This window comes from Marmota flaviventris, chromosome 15 (assembly GCF_047511675.1).
Source record: "Marmota flaviventris isolate mMarFla1 chromosome 15, mMarFla1.hap1, whole genome shotgun sequence".
Lineage (NCBI taxonomy): Eukaryota > Metazoa > Chordata > Mammalia > Rodentia > Sciuridae > Marmota > Marmota flaviventris.
The window spans coordinates 49,585,717-49,612,749 of NC_092512.1; the positions used below are offsets into that span (position 1 = coordinate 49,585,717).

At 34.0% G+C, this 27,033-nt stretch overlaps 1 protein-coding gene across 1 annotated transcript in view; it reads right to left on the bottom strand.

Annotated features, from left to right (window-relative positions):
* The window catches only part of Ralyl (RALY RNA binding protein like), a 354,882-nt gene that overhangs the window by 140,560 nt on the left and 187,289 nt on the right, over positions 1 to 27,033 (bottom strand). The window contains exon 2 of the mRNA XM_071602169.1: positions 5,731 to 5,806. Within this exon, the coding sequence (XP_071458270.1) occupies positions 5,731 to 5,806 (76 nt within the window). The remainder of the gene's footprint in view (positions 1 to 5,730; positions 5,807 to 27,033) is intronic.

Sequence of the window (27,033 nt, forward strand, 5' to 3'; positions counted from 1 at the left end):
CCTTCCCATATGAGCCACAGACATCATGAGGATGATATCAGAACTCACATAGATTGAATAAAAAATAAATCCCCAGAGATATTATGTTTAAGAATCACCTTTGTTTGTTAGTACTCTGAAAGTTTTTCGATCATGAAAGCTCTCATAGTGACATTCATGGCTACCACCACTAATCATGATGTTCTTACAATGGAGACACCAGTAGCTATTGGTTATCCTTTGGCAACCTTAAGGAGTCTTGATTTACTTGCATGGTAAATCCAATTCTTGATTCCCATAGTCACCTCTCTAGGGTTGGAAGGTTGCTACAAAAGGTATGTATATGATCGCCACTAAATCATATTTGGGAACAGTACCTAATAATCTCAATGAAATCAGTGAGATGTCACTTTTTGTATTACCTTACTAAACTCTTTTCTGTAACCAGGAGGTATACCTGTAGGTGAATGACCTCTATTTGTTAAACTTTCATAAATAGTTGTTCTTTGGTATCTTTGTTGGTTTTACTCAAACCAGGGAGAAAAGGTCTGTCTATTTTATAGGCAGAAGCAAAATCATCATACAATTTTTCTCTTTTAGCAATTATTTAGCATTAATTGGAACTTGGCATGCTGAAAAACTTACTTCCTGGGGGAGAATCATTATTTCAGAGCACCATGGATGTACATTGCACATTTGAAACAGCAATTTATTAAAAGTTACATTATTTTCTCTAGAGAATGGATTAGCACTCACCATTAGGACTAGGTCCAATATTTATGAAATGTTCACAAATGATTAATTATGTTTCATTTACAGATAGGCTCTAATGGGAGACATTTTTATTGCAAGTACTATTTTAATGAATTGTCTGTCTTTATGGATTCACGTACAAGACTGAAATAATTTATTTTTACTTCCTTCCCTCAACTTTATACCTGAACTCACCACTGCTTGTCACATCTTTCTGTTTCTTCTATCTGAATCACACGCTCATGCCCCTAGTTGCCTAAACTAGAAATCTTGGATATCTGTGACTCACACTCCCCCATAGCCCATTTTCAATCAGTCAACATATTTAAATGATTCCTTCTTGTCTTCAGAATAAAAGTCAAATTTATTTTATCTGCTGTATATGGATATTCACAGCCTGGGCCATTGGAATGTTCCCTTTACACATTCTCCACCAAGTTAGCCTCCTCTGGCTCCCACCATGAGGTGCTCTTCTATATTTCTATGCTTCTGCCTCTGCACTTTGCTCAGCATGACCACCTTTGCCTTTGTCTGCAGAGGCAATGCCTGTTTGTTCAAGTATCCTTTTCTTCCTGCAGCTTTCCCAGACTTTTCACTTCCCCTTAGACAGAATCAGCAACTCATTAATGTTTTCTTCTCTTGGGTTGTCCTCATTTGTCTATGCTTCTAACTCATGCATAAGATGGTTAAGACTTATTAAGCCTCACTGTGTTTCTTTTTTGCATCTTCTATGTATACCATGTAAATTAAGCACCTAGTAAGCACTTATGGAACTTTGTTTGGCTAATGTGAAAATCCTATTAAAAGAAGAAACAAAGCAACCCTCTTGTGTTTCAGTGGATATTCCACATCCCTTGTGAATACCGCTTTGTGGCTGATGATGGGATAAAGTAGATGCAGATGAAGAAGGCCTTTCAGCAGATCAGTCCCCCACAGAATATACTTATGGAGACAAAGCAGTTTAGGGCACAAAGGTGAATTACAGATTATTTTTGTACCAATAACTTGCTTTTCATTTTTTAAATTGCTGCATTATAATTATACAAAGTACTGGGATTCATTGTGACATATTCATGTATGCACATAACATAAATTGCTCGTTTTATTTTTTTATTTCCTTTCATAGTTCCCCTGATCCTGTTCTTCCACTCTACTAGTCTTCCATTTATTTATTTATTTTTAATTGGTACATTGTATTTATACATAAAAATGGGATTCATTGTGATACAGTCTCATGTAAGTTTAGCATAATTTGGCCTATTTCATGTGCAAAAAGGGTCTAAAGAATGGGAGACAATCCCTGCTAGCTACTCTTTTGACAAGAGATCAATATCCATAATCTGAAAAGGAACACCAAAAATATTCACAGCAAAAATCGAATCAAAACAAAACAACGACAAACCGAATCAATAAGTGTGCAAATGAGCCAAACAGACATTTCTCAAAAGAAGAAATCAAATGGTCAACAAATATATGAAAAACAAATGTTCAACATTCTTGGCAACCAAGGAAATGCAGATCAAACCTACACTGGGATTTCATCTCAAAACTGTTAGAATGGCAATCATCAATAATGTAAGTAATAATAACCACTGGAGAGATTGTGCGGAGAAACAGACACTTCATTGTTGGGGCTGCAAATTACTACATCAACAATGGAACTCAATATGGAGACTCTCTTAAAGATTAGGCTGGAGCTATAGCTCAGTGATAGAGTGCTTACCTAGAATGTGTGAGGCACTGGGTTCAATTCTCAGCACCACATAAAAACATAAATAAACAATTAAAATAAAGGCATTCTGTCCATCAACAACTACAAAAACATAAAAAAATAAGATTAGGGATAGAACCACCATAAGACCTAGCTTTGTCACTCTTTGGCATTTATCCAAAAGAACTGGAATCAGCATACTAGTGATATCTGAATTTCAATATTTGTAGCAGCACAATTCACAATAATAAAGTTACAGAACCAGCCTAGATGTCTGTCAACAGATGAATGGATATATAAAGTGTGATACACACACACACACACACACACACACACACACACAAGACAGTTGCATTCAGCCATTAAGAAGAATGAAATTATGTCTTTTGTTGGTAAACTGATGGACCTAGAGAACTGCAGAATAAAACTGACCAAATAACTTACTTTTATTTCATTATGCTCTCTTCTCACCCTACAGGTTGGTATTTTGTGCCAGTTGGCTAGAAAAGTAGCTACCACAGTTTACAGACCACAATAAATGTATTGAATATATTTTATATGAATGAATGAATGAAAGAAAGAATAAATGGAACTGTTCCAGTTCTTTCATTTAAGATAAAAAAATAGAAGCAAAGATACAAAGAATAGGAAAGCAGAGACTATCCCCATTCCAATTTGCTGCCATATTCTTTATATTGAGCTAGATTACTTCATCTGTTATGCAATCTTATACTTTCAAGATAATTATGCAAATATTGTTAGATAAACAACCTAAAGTTCAAAATCTGTGTCTATGATTACATAAGTAGGTGTCAACCTTCTTATTCCTATGAAGTATATAGTGCATAATGTTTCCTTTGCCACCTGCTGGCATAGTATTCATAGATAGAAATGTGACTGATTACTGGTGACTAGAAAAGCTCTGTTTTGTATAATCTGTATTGCTGAGGTGGTTAATGCAAAGAGCTGTGGTCTAGAGGCAAAATCACCCGAATTGAAGGCTGAAGACTAGAGTTCAGTTACCAATCTTGTTATTTTATAGAGCAGATCCTTTATTGTCTTGGTAACTTTTGTAAAGTTTCTCATTTGTAAAGCAAGGCATGTAATTCCAGCTTTGTGAGTTCTATGATGAACAGATGAACAATGACTAGGAAAATATAGTTTCCCATATAAAAGTGAAGTACTATTATTATTAAGCTTGTGCAAGCATGAGAAAATGTATATATAAGGGCTTTCTCAACTGCACATTTGTTCCCTTTTATTCCCTTTGTTACTGTTTTTCAATTTCAGTGTACCCCAGTTTTAAATTTCTGTGAACAGATGAAAGCAGGATAAATAAGCATTTTCCCACTAATGTGATTTGTCTACAGTACAGCATATTTAACTGAAATTGTTTCTAATTCTTTTGAATTTATAATTGAACATAACTTAGTAATAGAGAAAATAACAGTTGAAACAACATTTGTTGTTTGTCATGAGCTTCCATTCTCATAAGGAAATCAAAACAATCCGAGAACAGGGAAAATATGAAAATTAATATCGTGGCATAGACACTGGTATAACTTTGATGAGAAGAAAAGAAAAAAGAAAAAAGCTACACATGGCCAGCTTGTTTTGTTAATATTTGAATATGTGACTTTTCAAATATTTTGTATTAGCTGTGGCTCGATGCATACATTAAAAAATGAACACGATCAAAAATTAGTCTGCATTGCCCAGTTTTTTTTATCAATATTGTCCTTTATTGCAAACAAGGTACAGAAAGTATCTTTTGCCTTGTTGATGACTTCATCTCTGCTCTTTAACGTTAATATAAGCCTGTGGCTAATTATCAATGTTTGTTATTTCCTGTGCTTTCTACATTTTATATAAAATATCTTATTAAGATGAAATAAAGTAAAAGAGCCAAAATAACAAGGGAAATGAAGCTATATATTTCAATACAGCTTTAAAAAAAATCTCTGATGGTTGCATACTAGAGAGCCCTGAGGGGGTTAGGTGTGAATAGAACCTTAGAAAGTGATCTAGTTCTGACCCTTCTTTTATTGTTTAGGAAATGAGGCTGTGCTGGGCTGAAGAGGAGATATGGTAGTTTTCAGAGAACAAAGGACTGGAAAATAGCTCGAGGTCTCCTTAGCTGCACTCTCCCCATACTATACTGTATCCGAATGTAATCTAACACATATAACTTAATTCTCCTTTATCCAAATGATATCAGTAAAATAGGAAGCCTTGCTCAACACTTACGTTAGTTCTATGGCTGTGGATGTGAACGATGATTCGTATCTGGGAGAAGACCTAATAAATTGGATGATAGGCGATCTCAATAGCCTGGAACAATTGGCTATATCTAACAAAAGGGAATTTTGCAGAGACAGATGCGAAGTCAGCACTTAACAATACAAAAACCAGTGGCAAAGTACGTGAAGTGGGACAACAGAACATGATTATTTTTCAAAGTGGCTGTTTTTCAAGAGCTGAAAATTATATGAGTTCACTCTTTTCTTGCTCAGATCAACAGAATTTTATTTAACTTAGTAGAGGTACATACAGAGCAACAAAGGTGCTAAATCTAGTCTACTCTACCCACCTGGAATTCTAAATATAGGTGTGGACACTGATAAACTGAGGCATGTAACAGGACAAAAACCATGTTAAATTGACTCAGTTCTAAGTAACTATAGGAAAGGCTAAAGGAATTGGAGATGTCTCTCTGAAGAAGAGAAGAATTCTATTTGTTATTTTGGAGAAATGGAAATGACAAGAACGTGTACAGTGCAATGAAAGAGGCTGAGCCATTGAGTGGAAATAACTTGGAGTATGTTGTCTGAAGGCTTGAGTTTGAGGACTAGGACAATCACTTACCAGAGATGTAACCTTGAGAAAAATCACTAAGAAACTGAATCTAAGGTTCTTGATCTACATTGTAAGATTGTTTTGAAAATTAAATTAAACAACATACGTAAAACCCCTATAGTACATGGCATGTAGTAATTATTCAACATTGACCTTTATACCTGTCAGGCAGAATCAGAGACTTTTATTAGATGTTTTTGGAAAAATGGGTTGCAGATGGTTATATGAGCAGACATAAGAATGTTAGTCGTTCAAGATTCCTGGATATGTTGCATGATATATCTGTGTGATGCTCAACAACATTCTCTTCTACTTTATGCCAGTAAAAAACATGACTCAAAAAAAGTTTATTCCTTACATGAAATATTGTCTTAAAAAGTTGTAAGACATTTTTACCACTACATATCACATAAAAGTGATGGTTTAGGTACCTGTAAAGTGCAGAAAGGGGCCTCTTGTTTCCGGGTTTTGGTCTGTATGGTTTGGGTTCCCCTGCCATGTTGATATCTGCAAACAGAATAAAATAGCATTGATTAAAAAAGTAAACGATTTTAGAAAAGAAAATCATAGAGTTTTTTTTTCGATTTGATTATGAAAATGTTGTATGCCATTCATTCATTCAACATGTATTTAGTGAGTGCCTATTTGATGCCAGGTACAGTTTGCGACATGTCATGATAAAATAGATTCTTGTTCTTGTGGAAGTTATGTTTTATTGGGGGTAGGTAGACAGTAAGAAACAAACACAACAGGAAGAATATATAACATATTAGAAAATGATTAGCATTATGAAAAAAAAATGCTGAGCAAGGTACAAGGAATTAGGATGTGGGGCTTGGGAGGACCTCCAAGGTTACCGTAGAACTGCATCATAAAGTACTGTTTCCCAAGTTGGGTAAAGGAAACATGGGTTTGCATTATGATTTTTAAAAATAATTTCATCTACTAATTTTTAGTAACTAATAATTAAAAAGAATAATGAGAATAAAATGATAAATTATGTGTTGGTAAATCATCCGGTCAGAAACAGTAGGTTTTGGTGAACAAGTGCGTTCACCAAGAGAGAATGAGATATCCTTCTGATTTTCACTTTTTGCCAAGAACGTTTCAGTGTACATAAAGGTTTGTATGAAATAAAGCCTTAATCATAAAAAGGGTTATTAAATTTCCCACAATGCCATTTCCACTTACATAGAAAAAGAAGCTAGAAGCATGTAATCATAATATGGACCATATTTACTTAGGGAACAACAAAACATCCTCAGCAACTTGAATGTGATGCTACATAATTCTGGGGTGGTCAGAGGGAGAAAGGAGAATATCCTTTGCCTTCATTAACTGAGGATATAATTGAGTCTCTGAGATCATAGAAGATGCCTAAATACATGACAGTGGGTGTTATATATATATATATATATATATATATATATATATATATATATATATATACACACATATGTACATATAATATACATATATATTATTGTATATATAATTGATCAAACTTGAACTAAAGAAATATCTAGACCCACTTTAAAGAAATTGGGATGTTGAGGGAAGAAGGTTTGGGAAATGCAATAAACAAACAGATGAAATAAAGTTAAAATTTCCAAAGGATGATTAAAAAGGAAAATCTAAAGGATAGACACTTCAAGAAAAGCTTCTAACAAAGTGAAGGATATTATTTGGAAAGAAAAGAAAGGGAAGGCTTCTATTGCTAGTGCAGTGGACTAAATACACCTAGTCATCTACCACTGAAAACACTATGAATGAAATATAAGTATATCCCTTAAAATAAATACAACATGAAGCTAGCAAGTAAGGAGTTTGAAAAACATCCTACATATGAACAAAAACAAAAATTAAATGGGATTAGACACGGAACCTGGCATGCCCTTAAAGACATTTGTTGAGGCCAGAACCTGGGTTTTAGTTTTCCTACTCTTTTGGGTCAGAGGGGACATGAGATGGTGTGGAGATGAGGGAGTTGTTGTCAAGGATTTTATCAGTAGAAAGAGAAGACAATTTCTTATTTAATAAAGGATATCTACAAAACATGGACAGTAAATGTTGTAACCAATAATGAGACATTGAACAAGTTTTCTTCAAGATCAGGGACTTTAAAATGGCATCTACTATAACTATCTCTATGTAAGATTGCTCTTGATAACCTAATCAGTGTATTAAGTCAGGAATGCAATATTAGATATAGGAAAGAAGATATGAAACTGTCAGTAATTTCTGGTCAATATAACCTCGTTCCTGAAGCCCACAGATTGTTATAATTAATTAGAAAGTTTAATATGTTGATTGGATGCCAAACCAATTATACAAAATTCAAATGCATATCCCTATATAGCAATACATATGTTTAATACATAGTTTAAAACAAATCAATCTCTCTCTCTCTCTCTCTCACACACACACACACACACACACACACTATATATATAAAGTACCTAAGAGTAAACCTATCAGAAAAATTGAAGGAACTTAATGAAGAAAAGTATAAAACCACATTGAAAGATTTTACAATAAATTTACACAAATACAGAGAAATTGGAAAACATATATGTCAATCTTCCCCAAGTTGATTTATGGTTTCCATGCCATTTCAATAAAATCCCACAATATTTTTTATGTGTATGCACAGTTTGAAAAGTTGATACTAGAATTTATATGACACCATAGAGACCAAATATAGCCATGATACATTTAGAAAAAGGAAAAGAGTTGGTAAATTTGCCTTATCAAGATTTATTTCTCTAGCTGTGATGATCAAGACTGTAGTATTAGTACAAGAGAACAGGGGCCAATTGAACAGAATAGGGACTTCCAAACTCACAATCCCATATGACATATCTATATATGCATCTATTGGCATATATGGACATCTGAATTATCACAGAACTGGCATAGAAGATCTATGAGGAAAATATAGGCTTTTAAATAAATGGTGCTATAACAATTGCTTCCTCACAAGGGCAAATATAAAACTGGACCTCTATCATACCCTAGACAAAAAAAAATATCAATTACTAATGCATAAATATGAAAGACAAAAATATAAAAATTTTAGGAGGCAATAAAATAGAAAAATTTTATGAGTTCAGAGTATGGAAGGATAATCTTAAACCAGACATAAAAATCACTAGCCTTAACACATAAAACAGGTAAATTCTACTGTATTGAAATTAAGAATTTCTGTTCATCAAAAGTTGCTTAAAGACAGTGAAAAGAACAGCAAACTGGACAAAATGTCCTTGATAAAGGATTTGGTTTTTGAGTATATTAAGAACACATTTATATCACAGGAGTCAAAACACCAAAGAGAAAATTAAGCTAAATCTACTAAATGTACTTGCAGAAGAGGAAAAGCAATGGCAAAGAAACACATGAAATAATGCTCAGTTTCATTAGTAATAGGAAATGTAAGTTAAACCCCAGGAATTATAATTGAAGCTACTGAATTTGCAACAACTTCAAGTGCCAATTTCAAGTGCCACTGAGGTTTTCTAACAACTGGAAAATGTGTACAATACAAATATAAATGTAAATTAATGAAACTATTATGGAAAATTTTTTTCAGCTTTTAATAAACTTAGAATGTTCAACTGTTTGATCCAGGAGGTTTGTGAACCTCAAAAAGTCTTGCATGTATGTACCATAAGATATGTGACAGAGTGTTTGTTATAGTACACTGGGTAAAAAAAAAAACAAAACAACAACAAAAAAAAAAACTGTACAAAAATACAACATCAGACGAGATCGGGCACGTTCAGGGTGGTATGGCCGTAGACTAAACAAAAGACCCAGAATAGCAAAAGCAATTCTAAGCAGGAAGTGTGAGTCAGGCAGTATAGCGATACCAGATTTCAAACTATACTACAGAGCAATAGTAACAAAAACAGCATGGTACTAGTACCAAAACAGGCGGGTGGACCAATGGTACAGAATAGAGGACACAGAGACCAATCCACAAAATTACAACTTTCTTATATTTGATAAAGGGGCTAAAAGCATGCAATGGAGGAAGGATAGCATCTTCAACAAATGGTGCTGGGAAAATTGGAAATCTATATGCAACAAAATGAAACTGAATCCCTTTCTCTCGCCATGCACAAAAGTTAACTCAAAATGGATCAAAGAGCTTGATATCAAATCAGAGACTCTGCGCCTGATAGAAGAAAAAGTTGGCTCCGATCTACATATTGTTGGGTCGGGCTCCAAATTCCTTAATAGGACGCCCATAGCACAAGAGTTAATAACTAGAATCAACAAATGGGACTTACTCAAACTAAAAAGTTTTTTTCTCAGCAAGAGAAACAATAAGAGAGGTAAATAGGGCGCCTACATCCTGGGAACAAATTTTTACTCCTCACACTTCAGATAGAGCCCTAATATCCAGAGTATACAAAGAACTCAAAAAATTAAACAATAAGATAACAAATAACCCAATCAACAAATGGGCCAAAGACCTGAACAGACACTTCTCAGAGGAGGACATACAATCAATCAACCAGTACATGAAAAAATGCTCACCATCTCTAGCAGTCAGAGAAATGCAAATCAAAACCACCCTAAGATACCATCTCACTCCAGTAAGATTGGCAGCCATTATGAAGTCAAACAACAAGTGCTGGCGAGGATGTGGGGAAAAGGGCACTCTTGTACATTGCTGGTGGGACTGCAAATTGGTGCGGCCAATTTGGAAAGCAGTATGGAGATTCCTGGGAAAGCTGGGAATGGAACCACCATTTGACCCAGCTATTCCCCTTCTCGGACTATTCCCTGAAGACCTTAAAAGAGGGTACTGCAGGGATACTGCCACATCGATGTTCATAGCAGCACAATTCACAATAGCAAGACTGTGGAACCAACCCAGATGCCCTTCAATAGATGAATGGATAAAAAAAAATGTGGCATTTATACACCATGGAGTATTACGCAGCACTAAAAAATGACAAAATCATGGAATTTGCAGGGAAATGGATGGCATTAGAGCAGATTATGCTAAGTGAAGCTAGTCAATCCCTATAAAACAAATGCCAAATGCCTTCTTTGATATAATGAGAGCAACTAAGAACAGATCAGGGAGGAAGAGCAGGAGGAAAAGATTAACATTAAACAGAGACATGAGGTGGGATGGAAAGGGAGAGAAAAGGGAAATTGCATGGAAATGGAAGGAGACCCTCATTGTTATACAAAATTACATATAAGAGGTTGTGAGGGGATTGGGAAAAATAAAACAAGGAGAGAAATGAATTACAGTAGATGGGGTAGAGAGAGAAGATGGGAGGGGAGGGGAGGGGGGATAGTAGAGGATAGGAAAGGTAGCAGAATACAACAGTTACTAATATGGCATTATGTAAAAATGTGGATGTGTAACCGATGTGATTCTGCAATCTGTATTTGGGGTAAAAATCATAACCCACTTGAATCTAATGTACGAAATATGATATATCAAGAGCTTTGTAATGTTTTGAACAACCAATAAAAAAAAACAAACAAACAAAAAAAATACAACATCAATTTCCAGGAGATGTGATAAATAAATTAAGATGTTTTTATGAAAAGAAATACTATAAAGCATACACACACACACACACACACACATACAGAGAGAGAGAGAGAGAGAGAGAGAGAGAGAGAGAGAGGATCAATGTAACATATTAGAAAACTTAGTAAACCCCCAAACTGACACACACACTCCTAATGTGTATATGCATAAAATGACACTTATAGACATCTGAATTATACAGAATTAGAACCAGAGATAACATGACGGATGCATTAATGAACAGCAGGAACATAATTCTGAACAAAAATAATTTCATAGGAAAACATTGACAGTATGAACCCTTTTATGTAAATGAAATTGCAAAATTAAACACTATGTAGAAAGAAAAGAAAGCAGAGATGAGCAATGAATTCAGTAGAGGATTGCCTCTGAAAAGGAAGAATAGAGTGTGGGATTTGGGAGGACATCCAAGGGAACTTAAAGCTGCATGACAAAGTACTGTTTCCTAAGTTGGGTAAAAGAAATATGGATTTACATTATAAAATTATTCTTTATTACTCAAGTGTTTTATATTTTTTTAGCGATGAATAACTAAGAATTTAAAAAGAAAATGAGAATAAAAATGGTAAATTATGTTGGTTAATATGGGCAGAAGCAGTAGGTTTTGGTGAATGAGTGCATTTGGCAAAAATCAGAAGCTGATATCTGGTGGGAAAGCAGAACAGGTTGGTGGATTATTGAGTATGAGAAGATCATTAGACACTCCAATTAGAATTTCAAATTCTATATAATTTAGGGGATATAATTTAGGTTCTGAGTAAAGGACAGATCTGAGAATTAATCATTAAGACTGACTCTTGCATGTTTTAGAATAAGGCACAAGAAAAATCAAGTGTCTGAGTCTTTCAGATGTAATATACTTGGAATAAAAACACAAGTGAATGGATAAAAAATGTGATATATATATATATATATATATATATATATATATATATATATATATATATATATATTCAATGGAATATTACTCAGCTTTAAAGAAGAATGAAACTATGATATTTGCTGGCAAATGGATGGAGTTGGAGAATATCATGGTAAGCGAAATAAGCCAATCCCAAAAAACCAAAGGCTGAATGTTTTCTCTAATATGCGATGATGCTAATTCACAACAGGAGGGGGATAAGAGAGAAGAATAGAGTTACCTAAGATTAGACAGAAAGGAGTGAAGGAAGGGGAGGGGAGGGAATGTGGGGGATAGGAAGGATAGTAGAACCAAACAGACATTATTACTTTATGTATATTTGTGATTGCATGACCAATGTGATTCTACAACCTGTACAACCAGAAAAATGAGAAATTATACCTCATCTATGTATGATACATCAAAGTGCATAAATGCATTCTACTGACACCTATAACTAATTAAAACAAATAAAATAATTTTAAAAATCAGGTGAAACAAATATAGATTTCTGTTTTTATAAAACTCTGTAATGCTAGTTGAAGGTATCTGTCTATGAAAATATCATGATATTCACTTGTATATTTGTAGCTTAGATCCCATGACTTAAAAAGTGAAAAATGTAAAATTATTCTCATAAGTAAATAAAAAAGCTTGAGAAACTCTGTCAATAAAAATATTGTAGCATGCTCTTTCTTTTCATGATGTGCTGTCAGTTGTTCTGAAGATATGCTTAGGAGTTTAACACCATATTCATACAACAGGAAGCCTTTCATGACAGGCTGGTAAACTCAGTCATTTCCAGACACTAGCCTCCCTTCAAAGGGATTGAAAATTCATAAGCAAACTCTTTGTCCCTTCTGAATACTGAATAGTGTTCAAATGCAGAATTTTTCTTTGAATTCATGGAAATTTATACTTAAATATGCACATTTTAATATTTTTTCACTGTTATATTGACCATTATCCAAAGCCTGGTTTCACTGCATAGAGAGGAGAGAGGAAAAGTAGCATGTCATCCAGGGAGAGGGGGACACAGGGCAGGGAACTCAGTTCATCTGGTGGACATAAAGCCTTAAAAACATAAAGAGCATTTCCTTTGCAATGAACTTTATAAATACAAGAGTTAATTGTGTCTTCAGAACAAGTCAGCTTGGTTGAAAGCCAAGTCTCAGTTTCTTATGCAGCAATAGCTATTCGTCTTCAAAGGACCTTACAAACAGGGCAATGATACCTTAGCAGGAACTCTGTGGCTATTGGCATAGGACCTCCTGAGCCTATGTATCCTCATTTCCCTGGTACTGTGCAAGTTATTCACAAGACAGGACCAGGGGAGTAAAACAGAGACACAGCAGGGTGGGGAGAATGGTTATTTCTTGAATTCCTGAATTTACAGATTGATACCCAACACTAATATTGGGAGTTCTTTATATTATCTTCAAGAAGGGATGCAGATTTAACAATTCTTAGTAAGTGATTTTTAACTAGAAATTCTAAGTTTCTAGTTATGGAGCAGAAGTACCCAAGCAGTACCTATTTGACTGAGTGATATAAGCGTTTGCATAGTATACACAAGGCCCCAGATTTGATCCCCAGCATCACAAGTAAATAAATATATACATAAAAAATACTTGTAGGTCAGCTTGGTGAACCTTACCAGCCTTCCAGGGATAATGCTCAACAATGTAGTGCAAAATACATAAATGTGCACATTTAAATATTTACCTTGGTAAATTCAGATAAGCACTATTTTAAAGAAGTCTTTTGATGAGACTTATTTGTGTTAGAGTGCACTACCCAGCACACCTGTGCAGACCTCCCTGATCCTTTCCAGCTATAGGGACCAAAAGGAAGAGGACTTAAGCTCTACTTGTAGCTAGGAGAGAGGAGTAGAGACACTCATGAAGGGAAGAGGAGAATTTGCATTTTAGAATATTATGAGCCTCTATAAACACCTACAAAGAAAGATTCATGTAGAACAGTCCAAAATCTACTTTGATTTTGGTTTTGATTTTAATATTGGTTTCAATATTTCAAATTAACATGAAAATGTAAGAAAAAGTTAAAATATGTTTCAAAATTATACTTACATTATGCCTCAGACTAAAACAATTGAGAAATATCCTATTGGATTACTTCCATATCTTTTCACAGTAAGTTAATTTAGAATATATTAACTCACTAAAAAATTTAGCCAATTCCCTTTTCTTCTTCATGTTAAAACTAAGAAATACTATCATACCATGACACAAATAACTATAAAGGGTAAAACTGAACAAAGTCAATGTGCTAAACCTATTTGGATTCAAAGCAAATTAAATGAGGAAAATAGGGACAGGTATTGTTCCAAAGTACCATCCTGAGAAGTGAAAACCAGCACATGTCAACATATTGATTTGAATAACCCCTGGTAGTGAACTACTAAAGACCACAGCAATAGCATTCTATCATTTGGGAAGATACTTCTGATTCTACACCCAAATATATGTCACTTTCCCCCTTCACACCTCTTATTTTACATCATTTCCATTGCACTGACTACAGTGTGTTTGTGGCCTTTGAGTTTGAATTTTGAGAGTTCTCATAGTTTTACAAAACTTCTTGTGCTCTTCAGCTCCCTGCAGTGTTGTTTATCCAGTAACTGGTCAATGATTCCATTGTCACTTGCATTTATGCGGGCCAGAGGCAGATTCTTGCGTGGGTGTTTTTCAGATCCAAGCAAACACATCCTGTCAACACATTTCCTAAAGTGGTGTTTTTTTTGAACAGTATTTTGGAAGATGTTAATAGGAATGTCATCAAACAAATTCATCAAAGTAAAATGGTTTGGTAAAAATGCTATGGATATTTGCACTATAAATTAACAGATAAAATCTTGATAAAAAGAGAAACATGTTGAGTCATGTTTACTCAAGTGTTCTTGTGTATACAGGTGAATATAGGCTATTTTTGCACAGCATGCCTGTTAACGTCTAGCACATCAGAGCTCCACCAGAATACTGGTGTATGAGATACCCTGAAAATATTTAGAAAAATATTTTACATTTATTTCCTTGCCAAGGATTGAATTTGGAACATCCTCATTTTAAAGGTTAATGCAATGTTTTAAATTACATATTATTTATACTGCTGTAATAAACTGACATTCACTACTTAATTCGATACCACTGGTGATCCCTGATGTCCTCTGTCATTTTCTAGCTACATTAAATCTCGATGTGGAAGTAATGTCTAACATATAGTGTGATAGAGCATCAATTATCAAGGCTTTCTTCTAAATGTGGAAAGGAATTGAAAGCAATATTCTTCTAAAGGAATTAGTTAAAAGGAAAATATTCTTAGCAAGTTTTTTTTTTTTTTTTTCCTCTTCTCTCCCTGGTTTAAATAGAAATCTAAATAATTCAGCCATGGCATATAGACTGTCAGGAAAAGTCATTCAGAGTCTTTTATTGTTCACATTTAGAAGATTTAAGGATTCATTACCGTTCCATTGAATAAAACTTCAGGAGATAAAGAAAACAGTCTGTTATGTTTGACAAGTGAATGGATATAACCATACATTACCCAAGGATAAGTATCATACCATTAAAAATTGTTTTTGCAGTTATTATTAGTTTAGATCCTCAGAACAACCTTGTGAAATGAGCAGAGCAAGAATCATTATTCTTACTTCATGCACACAGGTATTTGAGCTACTGAGAAATTAAATGGCTTTCATATTAATATCATTAGCCCAGCTCACTACACTGTCCCGTGTGCCAACATCAAACTAACAGGGGAGGGGTTACCTGCTCCTGCAGAAAGAGATGACTATCTGAGGGTCAGCATCAGGCTTGAACGAAAGCTGCACTAGACTCACAGTTTAGAACTTCTTCTCTTGTGTCTCATTGCTCTTCTCCAAATTTTTATGCCACTCATATCCAGTTTTGGCTGTGGAAAGCAGCTTGTAAAACAATGCACTCTGAATTATCAGGTGCTTTGGCATCATGGGGCAGGATGCATGGTTAAAGGAGTGCCGTAGGGAGATTTTTCTGGCACCAACAGGAAATGTACTTTAGACTCCCAGCTCAGCTGCCTGAGATTTTCTGCCCAGGTAGCTTCATAATCCAGTATTTTGCTGGAGCTGCAAAGCAGTGTGTTTACTCTGAAGAAAAATTGCACCAAACTTGAAAATGCCAAGTGCAACCCACCTTATGATTTAAAATATGAACATCTGAATCATTTTGAGTCCAAAGCTGAGAGCAAAACCATTTCATACTGCAAAAGTAAATGGCTTTCTAATCTTGTTGTTTTTCCCTTCCCAGAATCAAAGCTAGTTTTAACACTTGAAATATGTCCTTAATAGTATGTTAAAATATTCACTGTTATGAGAATGAAACTGTAGTCTAATTTTACTGGGCAGCCACTGAATTGTGACCACTTTAATGAGGCTTTGGACCTAGTTTCATAAATTAGTTCTGACACAGCACTATGGCACGTTGGCCTCTGGTTATTAGAATGCTAATGCAAAGATCACTGGTTGGCCAGATTCCCATTTGTTACCAGAATACACTCCATGCTCCCAGGCTCTGTTTGCAAGGGCAAATAAAAGTGGAAACTTGAACTTCATACCAAAGAACTGGTAAGTCTGACTCTTGTATGTGACTTATTTAGATTAAACACACACACACACACACACACACACATATTTTTTTCCCCAGTAGAAACCAAAGTGGAAGAAAATGGACACACCTTTTATATTTACTATCTATTTTTTCCCAAAGGTATATTAAGAAGGAAAAAAAATCATGGATCATCCACTGTCATTGTATTTTGTTGAACACATAAAATGTGCCGTGTGCTGTGCTAAGTGTTTAGCAAACAAAAATGAGCATTGTGTGTTCTACAGATATTACAGAGAAAGACATACCTGCCACTTACTATAGAAAATGTCACATGTCATAATAAAGAAGTGGACTTCATGCTTTGAGGATATGGTGCCCCATTCTCTATAGCTGAGAATGTCTTTAAGGGTCCATTCTTTGTGTATGAGGTGGTTTTTTCCTGAGGCAGCAATTCTAATGTGAAGTGTTTCATAGAACCACATCTTCCAAATTCTGCAAAAGCCTTAGCTCTTATCGTTGAGCCAGAAACTTGTTTCTGTTCTTTGTTTGTTTGTTTGTTTTACTTTGCCGTTCCCATCAAGACTTTTATTAGCTAATTGTCAAAATACCTTTGATTTGCCTTGAAGATTAATTGGCATGAAACTTGATAAAACTCTGGGGCTTTGGTACATGTTTAATCAATGTCAAGCGTAGTCTAAAATTATTGAGCAGCAAACACAAGCACATTTTCACACAGGTTACAAAGCAAACACTAAGTGGTAATAATTACAAAACTATTTAATTTCTAAATTTTTCTACTTATATAATTATTCTTGGATCATTTTATCTCTTTTGTTATCTTGGATAAGTTTTCTAAAGAAGTCTTTTCTATATTCCACAAACATCTTTATCTCTGTAAAGGTTAAAAATGAAGATGACAAGTTTTATAAAGAGATACATCTTTCAGAAACCAAATAAATCAAACATAAAATTCACATACATGTCCACCAGCAGAACTCTGAATATGTATAGTACTTTGCTTAACAGTTTTAAAAATATACTTAGTGATTTATTAACATCAACAGTGGAAAAATGTTATGATAATTAAGACTAAAACTACATGGTGAAAATAATTAGCCATCTGTGAATCATAAATGTATATGGATTTAACAGTACTAATTATTTTGCATCTTATAGTTTATTTTCATAGTTGAATACAAAATATTCCTTGAAAAATAAAATTAAACCAACAGAGGGTTTGGATTACCAGTTTCTTTGTGAACACTCAGATTTTTACATGAGTGAAAAAAGACCTTAAGATGTGGGTATTGCTCCTCTTGTTGATTTCCTATTCTAATTTCTCCTTTTCCATGTGTATACATATGGACTTTATTTTCTTAGGTCCTCTTTGTGATGACTGTATTCAGTGTTTATAACATTCCAACCACTGTGCTAATTCATAAATATAATTAAATGCCAGAAGTAAAGTTAGGAAGTCAAATACATATGATGAGGAGGGTAGCACACAACCATGGTGGTGTGACCGAAAACAAGCTAATATCTGTACTAGCTAGGAGCTGGTTACAAATTCAGAAACCAGGTTCATCCCACTCTCAGTGAGTCAGAACCTGCACTTTGAAAAGAACATCCAGTGGTTGCCATGAACCTTCAAGTTTGTGAAACACTAGAACATTACACTTTTAGTTTACATCTCTTCCTTCAATTGTCATTCAAGGACTTTATTTTTCAGATGTTTTGAAAAGGTGATGTTAAGAATTCTGAGCAGGAGAATAAAGCTTTTAGGGATGACATTTGAAAAGATGCCTTTCTAAAGGCTTACAATGTAATAATGTTATCTTAATGTCATCATTGATGATAGTAATCATTGCTGGCATTTGTACATCATTTAGCAGTTGATCAAATTTTACACACAATAAAAAATTTTACACTAACCCTGTTGATTCCAATTTACAGAAGTTTAAATTCAGAAAACATAAGTGATTTGCATAAGCTGACATCACTAATAAGAAGTGGTATCAACAACAATTTCAGGAATTCTCACTCCAAACTTTGAATTCTGTAAATGAAGGTTGATTCTGATTTTTTTGAAAAAGTCACCGGCTTATAGTAGGGTCTACATAATTTATTGGCAGATTGCTAAATACATAGTAATTTCATTTGTACAAAGGATCAAATTTTTTAATAACATCTCCATGAGAAAATTATAAAGTAGAAAGCCTTTAAATCAAAACTTACTCTTAGGAATTCCATGAAAAAGCAAACCCCAAAGAGCTCTTTTGCCTGAGAATGCAAAACTGATAGAGCAAAGAAACAAAAAAATACAAAAGAATTAAGATTCTTCTCTTCTAATGGCTGGGGAGGCTGAGGCAGGAGGATCACCAGTTTGAAGCCATCCTCAGAAATTTAGTTGAGGCCATAAGCAACTTAGTGAGACCCTATCTCTAAATTAAATATATATATATATATATATATATATATATATATATATATATATATATATATATTGATTGGGGATGTGGCTCAGCAGTTAAGCCCACCCCTGGTTCAATCTCCACTACCAAAAAACAAAACAAAAAACTAACCTTCCCAAAAAGGAAAGAAATGGGATATTGGGATACACAATATTTAATAACAAAGCCAAGTTAAGGCAAAGAAAAGATATACAGGATTCTCTGAGATAAAAAACAAAAACAAAAACAAACAAACAAAAAAAAAACAACAAACTTCCGTCTAGGGCTTAAACAAAAACATTTAGGAGATTTTTCTGTTGTTCCATCTGTATCCATAACCACTATCCAGCCACATTTCCTCTTTTGACTTCCCACTTCATAACTCACCTCCATTCCTCATGTTTCCTCTGCAATAGCATTGGTCCCCTGACTGCTTCTCAAACATGTCCTTGCCCTGCTCTAATTGATTCCTCTCCTCTGGCTTCTTCTCCCTCCAGGTAATCCCTGGCTAAATTCCTTAACTCCTTCAAATTTTTGCTCAAAGGTTTAACATGGTAACTTTACTATTACTATTTAAAATTGGTGTTAATATTTACTTACCATTATTACTATTTAATATTGCAATATCATCTCCTACTACTCATCACAATCACAGTCCCCTGCTTAAATTTTTGTTTTCCAAAGCATTATTTGCTTCTATTGTGTGATATAATTTATTTACTTATCATATCTTTTGTTTATTGCTAGACACCTGCCTCCCCACCAAAATGAAGCCAAGGATTTTTGTTCTGCTCATAAATTTATTCAAATAATGTAGTATAGTTGGCTCACAGATGTGGCTGAAGTGTTTGTCAAATAAGTGAATGAGCTCATCAATGAGTTAGTAAATATGTGACCTGAAATTCTGTGACAGACATAACCACATCATAAACAAAGTTATAATTAGGGTGACCTTACCATGGGTCATTTTAGAGTAAAATGGAGGGAGATAAAATTATTAAAATTCTATTATTCAAAAATGTTAGTTAATCAAAAAATGGTTTATTATATCACTGTTCTAAAAAAGTTGTAATTAAAGATTTAAAAATTATTCTAATGAATATATTTTGAGTAAACAAATTTAAAATGAATTTTAATTTTGAGTATTTGAATATTAAAAACAATATAAGTTGAGTAATTTTCTATGGTGCTTTATTCAGGTCTCTGATAATACCTGTTTCATATGTTCTGTATTTTTCTGTAAAATTAATTGTTCTATGCTATTGTTTTCAGTTTTCATATAATTTCTCAAATACTTTTAACATTATTGACATGTACAAAAGACTGCTTTGTAAATATATTTTAGTTGAAAAAATTTCCTCTTACAAATGTGGGGGAAAATAAACTCAAAGCCAATTAACAATGAATGAATGAAGTTCCCAGTTCTATTTTTACACTGAAATGTGCCAATAGTTCAGTCCAAATACTTTTGCAGATACTGTCTTTTTACCTTCCGTCACAGAGCACTTTTCTTTGACATATTTTTATAAGATAAAACCTGTCAAAATGTCTGAATAGTCTTCTGAATGTCTCAGTAAATGTAGATGCCACACAATCATGAACATTCTCAATTTCATTCCTCTGGCACAGAAGATAAATATTTATTATGAATAAAAGCGCTGGTAAAATATTTTCCCCTAAGTCAAAATATTTCTGTCATGATAATAGGCATTAAAAATTAAATCTCGCATATATTTAGAGTTCTCATTGTTTATTTCTACTCAGCTTTTGTAAGAATAAGCTTTTCTTTTTATTTATGAGATTTACTTTAAATCATTTTAAAAAACAAAATTTGAATTTTTTATGAAAATATTGATTCAAGATTTCCAAATAATCTTTAACAAAATGTTAACAAAATTTAAAGGATTTGGGCTGGGGATGTGGCTCAAGCGGTAGCACGCTTGCCTGGCATGCGTGCGGCCCGGGTTCGATCCCCAGCACCACATACAAACAAAGATGTTTGCCCGCTGAAAACCAAAAAAAATAAATAAATATTAAAAAATTCTCTCTCTCTCTCTCTTAAAAAAAATTTAAAGGATTTAGCAATTAGTATTTCAAAAGCTCAAACACTTCCATATTCTGGTTATGATATGAAATAAAAAAAAAAAAGAGATCCTGTAAAAACCTCCTGATGTTTTCTTTTTAATTCAATATCAGTTTTATCATTAAAATTTTTATATTTCCATTTTTTGTGTACACATAAAATATTTATAAGCTGTGATATAGCTGAGCTTATAAAATTGGTAGAACCTCACAGTTTGTTGGATGCAATTATGAATTATTTGTATACCATAACCAAGTCGAAGTACATTTCTGCTCCATAGGTTTCCTAATTTACTAAGAATATTATTTTTGCCATCATACTGTGTTCCACCAAAATTCATGTTCATATTATCACAGCAAAAAAAATCACATCATTGTATCTGCAATGTTGATTTTTTTAAACTAAATTTATAATACCATCAATTTCACAGTTTTAATTTAATAGCTAGTTATAATAAGAGATTTTAATTTTAAAAGGAATATATAGAGGTACATGGATAAATTAGCTTATGGCCTTTTAAAGATTTACGAATAAAATAGTTCATCATTATTTTTAAAAAAATTTTCACATAATTATTATGGATAGCAATTGCCCATGAGAAGGGAAAGCAGGGCAATGTGTAATTCCTTTAAAGTGGTTCTTGGTGTCTAGGTTAGGTCCTTATTTCAGGGGTTCAGGGGTAGAAACCATTGTTGGAGTATTTAGAATACGAATTTAAAGAAATAGTGTTTATTAGTGATCAACAGAAGTGACAGGAAAAAGATTACAGGCATGTAAAGTTAATAATAGCCATCACACACACACACAACAGAAAAGATTAAGGAGCTAATTAGTTCCTGAAGATAAACATCTACACAGTACTGATACAATATCAGTATTGTTACCCCCACTTTACAGGTAGATAAAGCTTACCTCAAGAGAGAAGAATAACTTACATAAGTCCACAGGGCTAGTACTCTAACAGAACCCAGATTTAAATGGGATTCTATCTGACGTCAGAGGTATGTTCCTTAAAGTACATCCAATTATTTTCTTCTTCCTACTTTAAGGTAGAAATTTTATCTTGTTGCTATTTGCAACTACATATATCTAAGAAAGAGGAAAACAGGGATGTTTATCTCCACTGAAAATTCAATAACTAGTGCAGACAGTTTGCTGAGTTACTGCTTTTTAGCTTTTGGTGAAAATTCTGAAGGTACAGGACCAAGAGTGTGTGTATTTGGGTAGGATGTAGGTTCTAAGGATGTAACAGTCATTCTTCAGTATCGGAATTGAGGGGTGTGACTACAAGAAATAAGTAAACTATCTCTTCTATACTTTCTCTATTTTTTTAACCATTATAGATACAAAAAGGCATCACCTGGAACTACATATACAAATAGAAAGTTATATGAATATAATCTAGGTCAATTACCATACCAAATGAGTAGATTTATTGATGTGCAACAGTTATTCAAAATGATGAGTGTTTTAAAAAGTTCTTGATTTTATACACAACATCCCTCAATCCACAGGAGATTGGTTCCAATACTATTCAGATACAAAAGTTTGGATGCTCCAGTTCCTCATAGAAAATGATACAGTATTTGCATATAAGTTATGGAATCCTCCTGTGGACTGTACACTAGCTATCTCTAGGTTACTTATAACACCTGCTACAATGTAAGTGCTGTGTGAATACTTGTTGTCCTGCATTGTTTGGGAAGCAGTGACAAGGAAAAGCAGCCTGTACATATTCAAAACAGATGCAATGGTGATAGGCCTAATTCCAAAGATAATGGCCACTCAAAGGAGTGCTGAAGAAAGACCAAGGAACCGTGAAATGATGAGAGTCTACGGCAGGGCATGACTACACATCAGTTCATTTGTGTGGGTTCAGTGCAGGGGCTCAGCATGTGGCAAATCGAGGTTTGGCTTTTGAAACTTGTTTTTTCTTTTTTTTTTTGTTTTGTTTTTCTGACTTTTTTTTTCAAGTCCACAATTCTTGAATCTACAAATGTGCAATCTGCAAATATGTAGCTCTGACCATATTTGATAGTGACTGACTACTGTGGTGGATTATAATGTATGTCCAAGATGGGCATAGTGGCACACAGCTGTAATCCTAGTGAATCAGGAGGCAGAGGCAGGAGGATTGCAAGTTAGTGGGCAGCCTCAGCAATTTAGTGAGGGCCTGAGCAAGTTAAAGAGACCCTGACTTAAAATTAAAAAAATAAAAAGTGCAGGGGATATATCTCAGTGGTAAAGCACCTCTGGGGTTCATTCCCCAGTACCAAATGAATAAATAAATAATAGGATAAAAATTCACAAATTATTTGATACCTATGGTAGGTAGATGAATAGTCCTCTGAAGACTTGAACATTCTAATTCCTTGTACCTGTGATAGCAAAAGGAAATTAAACTGACTTTTTTTTTTTTTTTAAATTCTGGGGATTAAACCTAGGGCCTTGTGCATTTGAGGCACGTACTCTACCAACTGAGCTGTATGTCCAACCTTAAACTGACTTTAAAAATATATTTTTATTAGTTGTTGATGAATCTTTATTTTATTTACTTATTTATTTATATTCGGTGCTGAGAATCGAACCCAGTGCCTCACACATGCTAGGTAAGAGCTCTACCACTGAACCACAACCCCAGCCCCCTAAATTGACTTTTGAATAGAAGCATTGTCTTGGTTTATCTGTCCTGGGTCATCTGGAAGAGGCTCAAATGAAATCACAAGGGTCCTTGTATTTGGAAGAGGAAGGGAGAAGGAAAGGTCAAAATGACGTATTGAGGAAAGGACCCATCCTACACTCTTGTCTGTCTATGGGAGAAAGAGGTCAGCAGTTGAGGAATGCTGGAAGCCTCCAGAAACTAGAAAGACAAGAAAACAAATTCTCCCTTATAGCCTCCAGAGGAATATGGTCCTGTGGATCCCTTTATTTTTGCCCAGTGAGACCTGTGTTGGACTCTGACCTGCAGAACTGTAAGATATTAAATTCGTACGTTTTAAGCCATTAATGTTAGGGTAATTTGTTACAGAATCAATAGAAAACTGACATAAGAAGTAGAACTTAATTTACTGCTGCTGAAGTGCAGGCTAGATTTAGTGACTCTCTTCTAATGAACAGAGTGTGTCAGAAAATGGGAGGACACATCCTAAAATGATTGTGTGCTTCTGCCTACCCTGGGTTTTCATTCCATCTGAGGAATGTTTGTCCTCAGCCTCCTGGTGAAGAAGCCACAAGATGAAGAACTAAGGCCTGCCAACAACCTCATGGATGGACCTGGGAGAATATTCTTTGCAAGATAAAATCTTTATATGATTAGAACCCCAACACACAACTTGATAGCAGCCTTGAGAGAAATGCTAAACCCGAACCACTTGGGTCAAGTACTCTCAGATTTCTGACCTACAGAACTGGTGAACCAATAAACATTCATTTTGTTGGCCTATGACACTCAGGATAGCTTGTTATGCGGTGGTAGATAACTAATAGAAGTACTCTAAGCTTTTTATTTAGTAAAAGAGATAACATGGCAAGAAAAAGAAAAAGTGCTAATTAGGTGACTCTTACTCCTTACCTCCAAATAAACTCTGACGTGAATGTGCATATTCCATTGGAAAGTTATGAGGAAATTTTGAATATTTTAGCATAACAATGCACACATATAAAAGCTGAAATTTATATAAATATAATTTAGTCAGAGTTTATTCAGATTATAAATGGAATTAAAACTTCAATGTCAAGAATAAAATTTCTGAAAACACACAGTCTTACTAAGAATACATTCATCCATTTACCCACACTTTAATGGATCAGATCTGTCAAAGCTACTGTGAGATCAACAAAGGCAATTAACCTCTAATTTCTCCCTCTGTTCTTTCTTCTCTTATATTTTCCTTTTCCCTTGAAGTCTACACTTAATGGAACAAAGCATGCCTGAAACAGATTAACTTGTGGGTTTTCTACTTTGTGGTATAGAAATATTCTCCAGACTTTAATTTATAAAGTTTAATGACCTCTAGACTAACATGCGTATCCATTAAAAAGAGAAAATAACCATTCACTCCATAATGCTTTTATGTTAAATTTCAGGCTCAATGTGATTATTGAAATAAAGCATCTTTTCCCCTTCATGACTATAATTGGTCTTTACTAACTAAATATATGCACTAACCACACTATACTTCATGGCAGTAGCAGTAGCCTGGTTCTTTCCCCACCCTTCTTGTGTGCGCTATTAAAATTCAGATCACATATTCACTTCTCACAAGTTCTTTTAAATGGAAGTGTTAGTTCATCAAATCTATTCCTCCTGCATAGCTAAAATATAATTCCCCAAATCCAACTGAAATATTGACTAGTATATAAATCATCTCCTTCCTGTTTGAATGTAAAGGAGAACACAGACTGCACCTTGGGGACTTTTTATACCCAAGAATCTGAGTGAAATTTCTGTTCCTAAATATTGTAGTAGGGAAAGTTGTACTTTAATATAAATCAGTCCCTATTACTATTTACCCTGTGAAATCAGACTGAAACTAACTTGTAAGAAAAATCCAGTGGATAAAAAAATGATGTAAATTTATTTGAACAGCATCTACTGCTGTGGTGATATTTGGCATCACTTCTTTCCTGAACTTAATTAATAGAAGATGGTTCAATATACAACAATTATCAAAAATATTTCTAAATTTTATTCACATTAAAGAAAAATATTTCTACATGGCGAGGGCTATGAAATTCTACTTCTCTTCTCTACTTTTGCTTCTTAATTCAAATTCTCCTTGTTAGTGTGTCAACACATTATCAGTTATCAGTGCTTAATTAAGAAAGGGATAAGACACAACACCAGGAAATTTCAAATAAGAATGGTCCTATCCACATTCATCGTTTCTAACTCAAATGAGAAATTAGTAAGAAAAAATTTTTTTTGTAGCTTTATAAAAAGAGAACAGTGATTGTTTTATTCATAGAGTAATCAAAATACTTTTTCATCCTGTAAGGAAATTGTGCTCATCTACAAATCAATTAGTTCTGTTCATGAAAAAATAGGACAGGCTTTTAAAATGTATCTTTTATGATGCCTCTGCTTCACATATGAAGTTTAGATAATGGATCATGACAGAGATCCATCAGCAATGTGAATATTAAAATATGAATATAACTAGTTATGAATAATTTCTCCCTTCAAAATGGGGCTCTGGGATCAACAGGATTTGCTATGTAAACCATTATGTTAGCAGCTTGATTGTTGGAAGATAGGCATGTGTTCCTAGTGGCTTCTGAAAATATGTACATAAAATGGAATTCGGTCATCAATATTTATTCTTAGAAAGGTGACAATTCAAAGCTAGTAAGGCAAACATTTTTTTTTCAGCTGTAGGTACGATTTGTGACTAGGATTTAACTGTCATTAGAATGTTTTAACATGTATTTGTGAGAAAAGAAATGGAATCCCACCCCAGGCTGCTCTTGTGTTGATGTTGTCTTGGTCATTTCCTCTGCTGATTCCAGTCTCTTTCTCTTCATTTTGATGACCTTCTATCAATAAATACATTTCTTATTTGCCATATTGTTTATTTAGAAAGTAAATGTGTTATTTTGAAAATGTGTCTGAAACATTTTATTACTCTGTATTTCAAATATTCCCGTTGTTTTCTGGGGGAGAAAGAGGGAGATATCATAGAGGTAGTAAAAACTATATTGGTTCAGACAAGGCACATCCCTATCCTTTGTGGACATATTACTAATCTTAAAAATTCAGAACAATTTAGGTTCATGGTAATAAATTTGAACACACTTTCTGTAAATCTTTTTGGGATATCCCAGCTCAAGTACAGCTTCACTTGATTTAAAATTCTATCTTCAATACTTTTAGCTTAATGGCATTGTCAAATGTCAAGAACACTCAGTACAATTGTAAATTTGTTTGCACTACGTCATATTTTATCTTTTTAATAATAGCTGTCAAGCCCCACACATTTGCAACAAAGAATAATTAAATTAAATGGATTACAAATTTAGTCACAAAATTAGAATCTACATGGATTTCTACTGTGGCTACAATATTCTATTAACCTTTTTATATCGATACTTATATATGTGGTTTCATGTTAGTATA